Source organism: Sapajus apella, unplaced genomic scaffold, assembly GCF_009761245.1.
Source record: "Sapajus apella isolate SASKATOON/1434 unplaced genomic scaffold, GSC_monkey_1.0 scaffold2, whole genome shotgun sequence".
Lineage (NCBI taxonomy): Eukaryota > Metazoa > Chordata > Mammalia > Primates > Cebidae > Sapajus > Sapajus apella.
Window position 1 is genome coordinate 12,764,878 of NW_022436942.1, and position 12,658 is coordinate 12,777,535.

The 12,658-nt window shown below is 37.9% G+C and overlaps 1 protein-coding gene across 3 annotated transcripts in view; it reads right to left on the reverse strand.

Moving 5' to 3' along the window:
- Positions 1 to 12,658, reverse strand: part of SRGAP1 (SLIT-ROBO Rho GTPase activating protein 1) — a 320,796-nt gene that overhangs the window by 46,180 nt on the left and 261,958 nt on the right. For 2 of the 3 annotated variants that reach the window (XM_032288590.1, XM_032288592.1), the window contains exons 12-15: positions 10,070 to 10,172; positions 6,501 to 6,561; positions 6,290 to 6,367; positions 4,148 to 4,282 (exon numbers count right to left, since the gene is read on the reverse strand). In XM_032288590.1, the coding sequence (XP_032144481.1) occupies positions 4,148 to 4,282; positions 6,290 to 6,367; positions 6,501 to 6,561; positions 10,070 to 10,172 (377 nt within the window). Of the gene's footprint in view, positions 1 to 4,147; positions 4,283 to 6,289; positions 6,368 to 6,500; positions 6,562 to 9,524; positions 9,559 to 10,069; positions 10,173 to 12,658 lie in introns of all 3 variants that reach the window. The other variant, XM_032288591.1, reaches the window with a different exon arrangement.

Genomic DNA, 12,658 nt, shown 5'->3' on the forward strand with positions numbered 1-12,658 from the left:
CACACACACACACACACACACACACACACACACACACACACACACACCCCTTTCCCCAAATATCCAAAAATAGGTAAGCAAAAAGTAGTGAGTGATCCAGAGACTTATGCAAACTCTTAGAAAAGATGAAAAGGGAAGATTTTTCTATACAAAATAACTGTCATGTGAAATTACTTTAATAGGGAAAATCAAACCCAATTACAGAACTGCTACAAGATGACAAGGGTAAAAACAATCTATCACTCAGATCTCTCTTTCCTCTAAAATTTCAAAATCTTTGTTTCTATTGCATATTAACTTAGCCTTGCATTTATTTGTAAATATCTTACCTTTCCTGCTATATTTTAAGCCTCATAAATGCAAGAATCAAGTCTCTGAATTCCTAGAAAGTTTTATACATTGTAGGCAATTAATCAACTTGGTTCAAATCATCAAACGTTTGCAATACTGATGAGGGGATACAATGATAAAAGATATATTATGCTATTCTCAAAGAATTTATTGAAAATCCAGGAAAAATGTATTATGGTCACATTGATAAGAAAAAATGCTTGCTTAGAGATAAATCAATAACATACAAGAATCCTCTTTTTCTTAAGAGGTTAAATGTTGGAGGAAAAGGGGTTGTTACATAAAGAGTTTGTTAGTGTCAATACGTATATTCTTGAAAAACCTGCCATTCTGTAAAACTGTGCACTAAAAATAACAAGATTTACCGAGAAAAATAGCTAGCTTTGGGCAGACTACTCAACATTTATGAAACTTTGTAACTAGATCACTAATGAAAACATTAACAATCCTATTAAAATCCAAGGATTATTAATCCATTGATTTTCATTAATCTATTGTTTTAACACAGGACGGAATGCCATTGTAGCTTCTTCATTTGCACTTGAGCATTGCAGGAACCACTTACATGAAGGATATCTCCATAGATTTTTTCTTGTAGTTTACACATTTGCTAAATCTGACTCTAATTGCGAGAAAGCTTGACACTGATTGTTACAAAGCATTTAATATGCTGGGAAAAATCATGCTGGAAACAATGTAACTTGAGGATAACACTAGTAATTCTAAATTCATGTGAGTTAATTATGCCAAAGAAACACACATGTAGCAGAACAGACAGATTGATAAGTGGCTAATCCAGGTATTGGTGTATGTGACCAGAGTTTATAGTCAGAGTAATTGTAATAGAAGTAATGGTATCAGCTGGCAACACTTACTGAGGGTTACTATGTGCCAGGCATGATGTTAAACCCTTTACATGGATTATCTCATTTATTCTTCACATAGACTCTATGAAGTAGATGAAGAAACAGCTATTTAATAAGATTAAGTATTAATATTTGTCCAAGTTTACAAAGTTGGAAAGTGGCAAAGCTAGGATTTGAACCTAGATCTTTCTGAATCTACGGCCTCAGTTAGTAAAAACCACTATGAAATAATATTCTTTATCCAATAAAAGCATGAAATGATTCTATAATGGTAACTGACAATATGGCCCAATGCTCTTTATCCAACTGGTACATGTCAGTGTTACAGCTGATATGATGTATGGACCTAGAAAACCACTAAGCATTGTACAGCACTTGTTATTTTTCCAGACTTCAGCTTTTTGGCTAGGATGTGAGGAAAATCTTTGGACATGGCCAAAGGAGAATTCCAGAAGTGAGACACCTCATTTTCATTTCTTTCCAGCTGGGTCAGAGGTTCACTGTGATGACTCAGGCTACGCAAGGGCTGTGGAATGGACATGCAGCTGTACTTCTAAATTCAAATGGGACATCAGACTGGGGTGAGCGGGAGGATTATGACCGGGAAATTCATACCCAACTGGAGCCAGGATGCTAGGCACTGATGCCAGACAAAGAACTTGTGATGGAATCTTGGCTTTTCAATTCATTTAATCTAAATTCTATTTAACTTAACATGCTCCAGGAATTAACTAATTCCTAACATTTGGGACTGGCCAAATGTTAGGGCTGCAAAACTTGAGTAATCCATAAATCCACAGGCCCGTGGAACTAACTGTGGCCACTTCATTGAGCATATTCTGTGCAAGGCACTCTTCTTGGTATTTTACATGTATTAGTTCACTAAATTTTCACAACTCTATTATGTAAGGATTAATGTTCTTCCTATTTTATGGGTGAGAAAACTGAGGTGCAGAGAGCTTAAGAAACCTGTATAAGGTCACATAGCTGATGAGTATGTGGCAGAGCCAGGATCTGAACTAGGCTCTTTGAATCCAGAGCCTCCATTCTTAACCTACTCCCTACACTCTTTCTCTAGTAGTAGGAGACAGAGGGGTTAAAAAAATAATAATGTGGGGAGATCAGAAAAATTATGGACATATGTACCCAGTAGAATACTGGTAGAGGAGAAAGTGATTAATCCTGCTTGGAGTGGTGGGGAGGACAGAGTTGTGGGAGGAGTGCCAATTCCGCAAAGCCTTCGTAGCAGATGTTGAATGGTTATCAGGGACAGCAGAGGAAACAGCATAGACAAGGCAATGGAGGCGGGAAATGGCCTGCCATGTGTACAGTTTGAAACATAAAGTAAACGTGGTAGGGTAGCAGGAGAGGGCTGTGCAGCGGTAGGAGAGATCAGAGAGAGGAAGAATTCAAATCTATGAATTGGCCATGCCACAGAGTTTGCCTTTTTTTTTTTTTTTTTTGAGACAGAGTCTTGCTCTGTCACCCAGACTGGAGTGCAATGGCATGATCTCGGCTCACTGCAATCTCCGTCCGCCAGACTCAAATGATCTTCCTGCTTCAGCCTCCTAAGAAGCTGGGAATTCAGGTGCATTTCACCCTGCCCAGCTAATTTTTTATTTTTAGTAGAGATGGGGTTTTGCCATGTTGCCCAGGCTGGTCTCAAACTACTGGCCTCAAGCAATCAGCCTACCTTGGGGAGTATGCTTTTTTTTTTTCTGTTTTTTGTTTTTTTAGAGATGGGGTTTCACCATGTTGGCCAGGCTGGTCTCGAACTCCTGACCTCAGGTGATCCATCTGCCTCGGCCTCCCAAAGTGCTGGGATTACAGGCATGAGCCACCGCGCCCGGCCTGGAGTTTGCTTTTATGTGGGAAATATTAAAATAAATTTTAAAAAGGGGAGAAAGCAAGCAATCCGGTTTGTTTTTAACTCCAGATGCAGTGTGGAGAATGGAACGATGCATGGCCAGGGTCAGGGAGTAGGTGTTGGGAAAAGAAGGCAAAATCTAGAAGTAGAGTCCATTTAAGAGATTCTAATTATCCTTAGTGAGAAAGCAACGTGATGGGAATGGGGAAGGAGGGATGAGTAGTGAGATTTTCTTTTGTAGGCCAGATCAATAGGACTTGTTGATTCAGGTGGGGGTGGGGGGGCTGGAGGGAGATTTCCTTATTAAGAGTAAAAAGTTGATTCTTCTGAAGCCTAAGTGTTTGAAGTCAGCTCTAGCCTCTTGCTGGGAACTTGGACTTAAAAGGGGCACTGCATTTTTAGATGCATGAATCCTAATTGTGGCAAATAATTAATTCATGGTATCATTATTTTCACCTTTTTTTGGTATAGTATCAAAAAGCCCCCACTGAAGTAAACAGCAATGCTTTACTTTGCCAATGATTACTGGTTTCATAATATATCATACACAATCCCAGAGAAACTCTGCCTATTAGCTTGGGTTGCCCACTGACAGATAATTACCACCTGGTATTTCTGTACTGTAATAAGGATCTTTGATCTCATTTTACCCATTTCTTGAAATAACATTCAAAGATGGATAAATTACCCCACTCCTAAAACTGGCTGAGAAAACCAAGAACCAAAAGCCAAGAAAAGGTCACATTTCCCAGCTTACAACTTCCTCCTTTCCCTTAGGCGGCTGGCATCTGCCTTTCTGCTCAATTCCAGCCATGAGTGGGAAGCTCCTGGCTTTCTGGAGCCAGAGGATGTTCAGGAGGAAAGCCCACTTAGTCAAGGGCGAGGCCACAGCTGGGAGGATGACTCGCACTGGATCCAAAAAGAAAACAAATGGTCTCAGAAATATGGTGGTCATGGGGTAATGGTGGGGGTAGGGGTGTGCAGAGGTGGGCCACTGCCTTTTCCAGGAAGTTGGTTAGTGAAAGAATTCTGGTAGGAAAAGATGAAAAAAATGTCCACTTACTGATACAAGAAATCAGATCATTAAATCTTTCCTTAGGAAAGAGGGGGTTTTCCAGCCCACGGAAATAGAGCTTCAGAACGCCAGCAACTGAGTTAATATCATGGTTACTCTGGTCATCAGCCAAAGGATTTTCACCTAAAAAAAAATTTGGTACATTTACAATGATTTTTCTTCTCTGAACAAAAATATATTTCTATGCATACACACACATTGCTATATATACACATGTATGTTTTAATTATGCTTTATGAAAGATTACATGGTACTAAAATTAAAATAATTGGCTTAGATATCCCACCCCATGATTAACCTAAAAATAGTTGGCTAAAATAAAGCTTTTAAAATCTTATGCCACTAAATAATCCCTTACAAGTTACCCAAATCTTTAAATAAAATATTGTGGGATTTGTAATTTTACCCAACCCCCCCCCCCTTTTTTTTAAGTTGAAATCTGTAATCTTAGTTTGACATAAATTCAAACACTGCATCCTGTGTTTCTTACCCTACTGGGAAAAAGACACGCCATAGGTCCATCTGGCTATGCTATATGGGTCAGCAAAATTTATCAGAAATATCACAGGCTCCACTGAATTGTGAACACCTACAATTAAGTAAGTAACTATTTCCCAAAGTGGCATGGTGGTATTCAAAGCACATGTGAAAGCTGTCTTAAGCAGAGGGAGGCTCTAAAATCAGATAGAGTAACTTGAAAATGTATCTTTCATGCTACCAAGGGGTTTGTATAAAAAGTGGGAATTAAAAAATATATCACAAATATAAAATTATATTGTTATTTATGGTAAACAACTTTAAAATATTAGACAACTAGTCTGGTTAGTGTTCCTCTTAGAGATAAAATCCTTAAGAAGTTCAACATAATATAGAGCCTTAAATCATTTATTTACAGTTTTATGCTTCTAAAGTTCATAAAAAGTGTGCATTGCATTTTAACATTTTTTTTTTGCTTCTTAGGGCAATTTATTTTTAGGGATCTGTTGTTCCCTTTTCTCTGTTCCTAGGGCAAGAAATCACTGAACATGAATTTATCAGAATATAATAATTACTATTAGTTTTGCCCACTGTGAGAAAGCCTCACCCAAGCAGATCACAAATAACAAATACCAGGAAAATTTTCAAGGAAAAATGATAGTGTATTTTGCCTGTGGTGGCTAGCACAGAACCGGATACTTTACCGCATTTCAGCTTATCCTGAAGATGGCCAATGCATGAGACTTGGCACATATGGCTGCTCTGCTCTAACCATCAAGTTTTACAGTTTTCCAGACGAGGAAACAGAGGCAAAATAGGAATTGAATGACTGGACCCAAATTTCATGATTGATTAGTAGCTGAGAGTCCGATATGATTCTAGGTCTGCCTGACACATATGATTCTAGGTCTGTGCCTAGAGATGTCAAAGGTGTGCAGCTTTGCTAATTATAACGTGCCAACTGGAATGTTCCTAACATAAGGAAATGATGTGTACTTTAGGTAATGGACACCCCAGTTACCCTGATGTGACCATTACACACTGTATGTCTGTGTTAAAACATCATCTGTATCCTATTAATACATAATACCATTAGGTACCCATCATAGTTAAAAATAAAAAATTAAGGGAACATAAAGTATTGACATTGAAAAAAATAATATATATGGTATATGACACAGTTTAGTAAAACTTGACAGCCAGTTATGAACAAGCATAAGGCAACCCCCAGGGTCACAGGGAAGGAGTCTGAGGATGCTGAGAAGAGGAAGGGAAGAAAGAGCTCCCGACAAAGGGAGCAGCTGGGCAGCTGGGAGGAGCTGCCTCCCTCACCTGCTGTCTAGGCCCAGGGCTGTCCTGGCCATGCTTCTAGAACACTTTCAGCCCCACATTTGATATACCTGGCACCAATTATCAATGTCAGTCCTCAACCAGGATGCAGAACTCATATGCTTTTCTAATTTTAATATCAAGGCCTGATAGTTTTGGTCCCATTTCTCAGCTATTCTGAATGGATTCTTACCGCTGCACCCCTAATGTATTAAATACAAAGAGAAAGGTTTTGAGGATATACAGAATAAGGGTGGCACTTCAGTTTACAGAACATGATGACTTTTTAACATAGTTTGCTTATAGGGATAGATGTGCAATTACCTCTCTCAAATGAATTTTTGATATCATTGACTTCCACCTGGGAACCAGACACTCTGAAAATCCCCTGATGTTGAAGACCTAAAGAGAAAAGAAGGGAAAGAGAATAAAAACCCTATCACACTGTCTAGGTCCCCCCTTTCCCAGGAAGTAAATTTACTGAAACACTTCTAGTGATTTTTTAAAAATAAGAATTCTGTAGTTTATGGCTTACCATAGAGATTGATGAACCGAATGCAGCTTTCCACAATGAGGGGAATAACCTGTCCCGAGTCCTGGGTAAAGGGATGGAAACCAGTTAACCTCAAGGAAGAGGTATAAACCCCACGTGATAATAAGGCTTACAGTTTAACAGGAATTAAAGAGGGATTTTTGCAGTTCTGGAGCAAACCAAATTAAATATATTTAAGGCAATCCTGTTTCAACTTACTCTGCTGTGCCTAGAGATATCAAAAGCTAACTCATCTCTTTTGCTTATATTAAGACTCACATACCAAAATGAATATGTGAATAGCTCATTTTTAAAAGCTTATTTATACAAGTGACCAATCTTTAATGGACCTAAAAAAGAACTCTGTGTATTATAATCATAATATCTTCAGATTGATTGGCTGTATTCATCATGAAAGACAACCTTTCAGCCATCTCAGGATTCTCTGACATCCCTGAGACTACATCACCTAGATGACAGATTATAAAACGGCTTCCATGTCTATAGATGCATAATATGAGAATTGTTACAGAGATAATTAAATCATGTATTTATTTAGTTTGCATCAGAACCTACAGGTTTTTCATTGTTATGTTTTCATATTTTAAGAAAGAAGCAAATAAATGACACAAATGTATATCCCAGTAGATTTCATTTTTTAGAAAGGAATATTTTTGGGCCTTCTTTCCCCACATCTTGTAAAACAGTCATTGCCTTCTACAGAACAAATGTAAATTGCGGCAATGCTTTAAAACATTCATAGGATGACAAATGAGATAAAAGGCTGCTGAGGTCACAGTTAAATATGTACCGATGCCATGTACTCCATGAAGTTAAAGAAAGCTATGGACGACAGAATTATTTTTCATGTACTTTTAAGACTCTGCTTTTTCAGGAATTAGATCTTAAAAACAAAGCCAAACCAAACCATGGGGCTCAAAAATGGTTAGCTAACATCAGATATTAATTCATGAGAAATTTTATTTTGAAATGCAAGAAAAAGTTGGTTATCTTAATATATTAGAACAATTCAGAATCCATTAACCTTTCCAATTAAGCAGTGGGGAAAGGATTGGGAATAATGCAGTTCAGCAATTTAAACTCTTTAGTATTCCTAGAATGGGTAATACACTTCTTAAGGGATTGTCTTATTTTAGGTTTTAAGACAATCTAATCAGTGTATAAACCAGATAATGGCTCAATTACTTCTTGAGCCTATATTAAGTTTCTCTAATTAGTTAATTTGTTTTAGGAGCACAAATTTTATTAATTTCTTAAAGAAGAGTCTTAAGAATAAAAACACATTTTAGTGTGGACTAGTTAGCTCAAGAACAGCAATGTAATGATATCACAACCTAAAATGTGAAAGGATTCTTCTTTAAGATATAAGTGTTTTAGAGGAAGTAAACTATACAAACAATTCATGGAACACTAATCTAAAAGCAACACATTTTTAAATGTAAGTGATAAAAGGAGACCATTAGTTTATATCTCTGCTGAACTTAGTAAACAAAAACAAAAGCAAAGAATAAAAGGTTATTAAAAGGAAAATGTTTGCATTAAGAAAGTTCTCCATAAAATATGTCTTAGGTTTTCATATTTTTAAAAAATGTTTTTGTGTTTACATTTAGTAATTGCTTTTTTAGAAACCTATGATCAGTATTTCATTCAGATATAATGAATTTTGTAGTCAAAAAGTAATGAGTGTATATGATTTAATTTAATTTTATAGATTTCAGATGCTTAGGTAGAAAATGTTAAGAAAATATTTTATAACAACACTGTAGTGCATTTCGTCTACCATTCAAACTGGTCCCTTAGTGTCAGTTTTCCCATGAAAAAAAGAGAAAAACGGTTTTGCTCTTGGAAGTGTCTTCGCAGTGACACTGTGAAGATTTCAAGTGATCGAGCCCTTTTCAGAAGTGGAAAGGAACCCTCAGTATTATTTCTATTACCAAAGATTTTTCAAGGTGCCATCTGGGCAGTGAAGAGCTTCTGTAAGTGAATTTTCCATGATACCTGGTTTATTTATTCTCTAGTGCCTCAATTTACTTTCCTGTAACTGCTCTTAATGAAAAATATTAAAAAATATATAATACGTGCTTCCCTATCATCTTAAGTAGCCATTCTCATACTGTATTATCAAATAGAACAGAATTCTATGTCTGCTTCTTGCAGCTTTTCTCTATTCTCTTTCTCTGCCAGGTCTTCAGCTGAATATCTCATGTCTTTCATTTTATTGTTCCTCTCTCTCCATCTAATTTGCCCCTGCTTATAAGCCATGGGCTGGGAAACTAGATAATCAAATTTGACAATAATTTTATATTAAATTAGAGCCAATAAGGCTATTCTGGGTTTAAGGCTTAAGGCAGTAGATTTTGTAATTGCTATTTAGTTCTTCAGTGGCTTTTCACTTAACTCCAGAGTAGGGCTGATTTTTAAGGCTGCCAGAGATTTTTAATCTATGTATTATGTATGTATGTATCTATCTGTCCATATACATGCCACATGCACATTTCTTTAATTATTAGTACACATATTCAATAAACAGACCTAAGAAAGTAAGACACCTGTAACATATCATTAAGAGAGGTTATTAATAATGTGATTTCCTAAATGAATTCAGTTTGCAGAAACATGGCAGCCATGCCATAAAATGTGAGCTCTAAAGGAGAAAGCAAGCCCTTTTCTTTTTGTAAAGTTCACACTAGGGTCCATAATCCAGTATTAAGCGTGTATTTTATATTTAACATCGACTTTACCTAATAAAAGCCCTCGATCACACTTGATACATTTGCCAAAGACATAATGTAAAAACTAAGGGTTTAATGAACGCATTTTTTTCCTCTAGGGTTTGATTTCTATAGTTTCTAAGTAAAACCTATTTATAAACCTGTCTAATTTCCAATTGCAAACATTTTTCTTTTAAAAACCTTAACAATGTAATTAAAGCCAAGCATGAGCACGACTTGAAAATGATACTGACAGTGAAGGAGGCTGCACCCTCATGTCCCTCTAGCACTATACCTGATGTCTCGTGTGCGAGTTCCTTCGTCCTCGGCTAGAAGCATTATCAGAAATACAGGATGAAAAAGAAGACGAAGAGTAAACACAGCAGAGATACAAGGTATAGATCACAGGGCCTTACAATTTATTCAATATAATGAATTCCTCAAGTCATGGGAAATCAAAACTCCTGCTGTGCTTCAGAGCTAGCCTAACAAGCAGACTTTAAAAATTATTTTGTGCCATCTCATTTGCACGAGTAAAAAGACAACATTTTTATCAGGTTGCTTTTTAACTTTCTGTACAAATTATGGCTCTTTAAAAAAAAAATAAAGAGGGCTTTCTTTTGTGCCCACATAATACCCATGTTTATTCTCTCTTCTCAAAGCACTCAACCCAAATATTCTTTCCTCGCTGACTTCAGGAAATATTATATTGATTTTCTGGGAAAGCAAAGAGCCCCAGGACAGACTTGGACATAATGACCTGCCTCCTCTTACAAGAGGCTGAGACCATTATAGTTAAGAAGCGTGGAGATCAGCCACTCAGATGGCTGGTGCCAGTACCTTGACGAATGTTTCCAAATCCCCATTAAACAACTTAGTATTATACTGTGAGCGGGGCCTGGACTTCCTGTGTTTCTGGGGCTTAGGGGGAACATTTGGAGGCCTAAGGGAAGGGAATATAATTACTGAGCATGGAAGAAATCAAACAGTAAATGAAACATCTATAGGTCACATCAAAATTACAAAACACGGGAATCTTGGGGTTCCTTCCCCTCCCCCAGTCACAGGGGAAAACATCCCTCCCGTTTCCCATTTATTTACTTTCATTTCTGTATCAAAAATCATATGGATTGTTTATTCACATTGCTGTTTCCCTGTATGTTGCAGCTGACATTTGTTTCTTTGCTGGTTTGTTATAAAATTATAAGCACTACCAAGTAGACTCGTTAGCTATTTGCCCAAATGTTAACAAACCAGCATTCTTGTTATTTGGTTTACAAGCCACACAGTAAGATACAACCGGTCATAAAGATTAGGGCTCCAGTAGATCCCTAAATGAAGCATTAAATATAATATTTTTAGGTTCATGCCTTATTTTTTTTTTTTTTTGAGAAAGTGTCTTGCTCTATTGCCCAGGCTGGAGTGTAGTGGAATGATCATGGCTCACTGCAGCCTCCACCTTCTGGGCTCAAGGGATCCTCCCACCTCAGTCCAAGTAGCTAGGACTACAGGTGCATGCCATCATCCCCAGCGAATTTTTAAATTTTTTGTAGGGATGGCATCTCCCTGTGTTTCCCAGGCTGGTCTTGATCTCCTGGGCTCAAACAATCCTTCCACCTTGGCCTCCCAAAGTGCTAGGCATAAGCCACCTCACTCAGCCCAAAATACCAATGCAAATAACATCACATCTGTTCGATACCCCTCTAGTAGTAATGGGGTTTCATTTTATGCAAAAGTAACTATTAATGGGTCACAAGTGAAAAAAATTGTTTGGGTTCACTGCTTTTTCTGATTTGGGGGACATATAGGCTTGCATGAATCACTATTTCTTTAGAACAAACTATTCCACCATCTCAATATCTGTAGAGCATGAGGATGTACTCGTTTATGTCACTGCAGACTCTCTTCCTCTCCAGTCTGCCTGTCTGCTCTGGTGAATAAGCCATTCTCTCTGACATATGCACATCCAGTGCAGCATGCAGTGTATTCAGAAGCTCTGTATCACCTTGTCCTGTTATTGCAGAAGGGGAATCTCTTCTGCTCTCTCCCATTAGTGGAAAGAAGACCAGAATTACCTGACTCAACTTCTACTGCTGTGCTGAATTAAATACAAGGAAGGAGAACCCAGAAACCTGTTTCTGGATGTTTTAATATAAAACTCCTTCTTAATTGCAAGGCTTATAGGAGGATATACACCACACTTGGAAATTGTGTAAAGCCCTTCATTAAGCTTCAGACTCTCTAGGAAAATTTATCTTTTTTAGTTCATTTAGCTTAAGTTCAGAAAGTCTGGCTCATATACCAAATCCCAAGAAGTTACGCGGAAGCCTGACTAGCTTCACAAGACACTGCCATGTATGGAAACAAATACTGGTACGGCCTTCTGTAGCTAAATTCTAAGACCTCCCAGGAGATGGACTCATACGATGAATGGGGTGCACAGCAAGCACATCTGAAGTCCCACAGTGCTGGCGAGGTGAAAAGGAGCCTTTGTGAGTATCAAGAAGAGAATATGGAAACTTCTACCAGGCAATGTATCCTCTCTTATCACGGCTGAAATTTCTGAGATCTCTTTTATACAATGAATTCTGTGCCATTCACAGAGGAAGGAATCTTATAGGTGTAAAAAGAACAAAACAACCAACCACCAAAGGGTTTAATCCTATGTACTTGATTTCATCCACTCCTTTAAGTGTTCCAAAATGTGGATTTTATTGATTGATTGTGGATTTTATTTTTATTCAGGTATGGTGAGGCCAAGGATTAGGAGATAATTATTACTGACAAGATAGTTACTCACAGTTCCCAAGAGTTGGAGACATGCCCCATTATCAGGGAGGCCGCAGAAGGAAACATCAGGGTTGGTCAGGAGGCAGAGGGGTAAAGGAAAATGTGGGCAAGAGTCTTTATTGTGGTTCTCACTGGAGGGAATGGGAGAAGCTGGGCAAGCAGGTTTAGAATAGGCTAGTTTGAATGATTCCAGTGGGTTTTGGGACATAGGGACTATCCCTAAATTGTCCCATATCTGGCCCTGGGATTAGGGAAGGGGAATAGTGGCCCTAAGTGTGAGAACGTGATGAAGGAGGTGGTTGGAGGTAGGTGCTGTGGATTACCAGGCTTGCAAACAAAAGGCACACTTGCAAGCCAGTCCTTACTACTGCTATGAATTGGCTAATCTTGGGTGGATTAACCAATTTTGTGTTTAATGCTTTGATATCTTGGGGCCTTGCTGACCCCTTCCAGGGTCAGAAGTCCTTCTGGGGTCAGCAAGGCCCCAAGATATCAAAGCATTAAACACAGAAACTAGAAAACGTGGTTATGACAACAAGGTCCAAGAGAGCTTCACATCTGGTGATATCTGGAGAAGCTGACAAAGCTAAGAAGATTAGAATTTTGTTTGGTCACTGATTCACGGAGAAAGCCAATCTT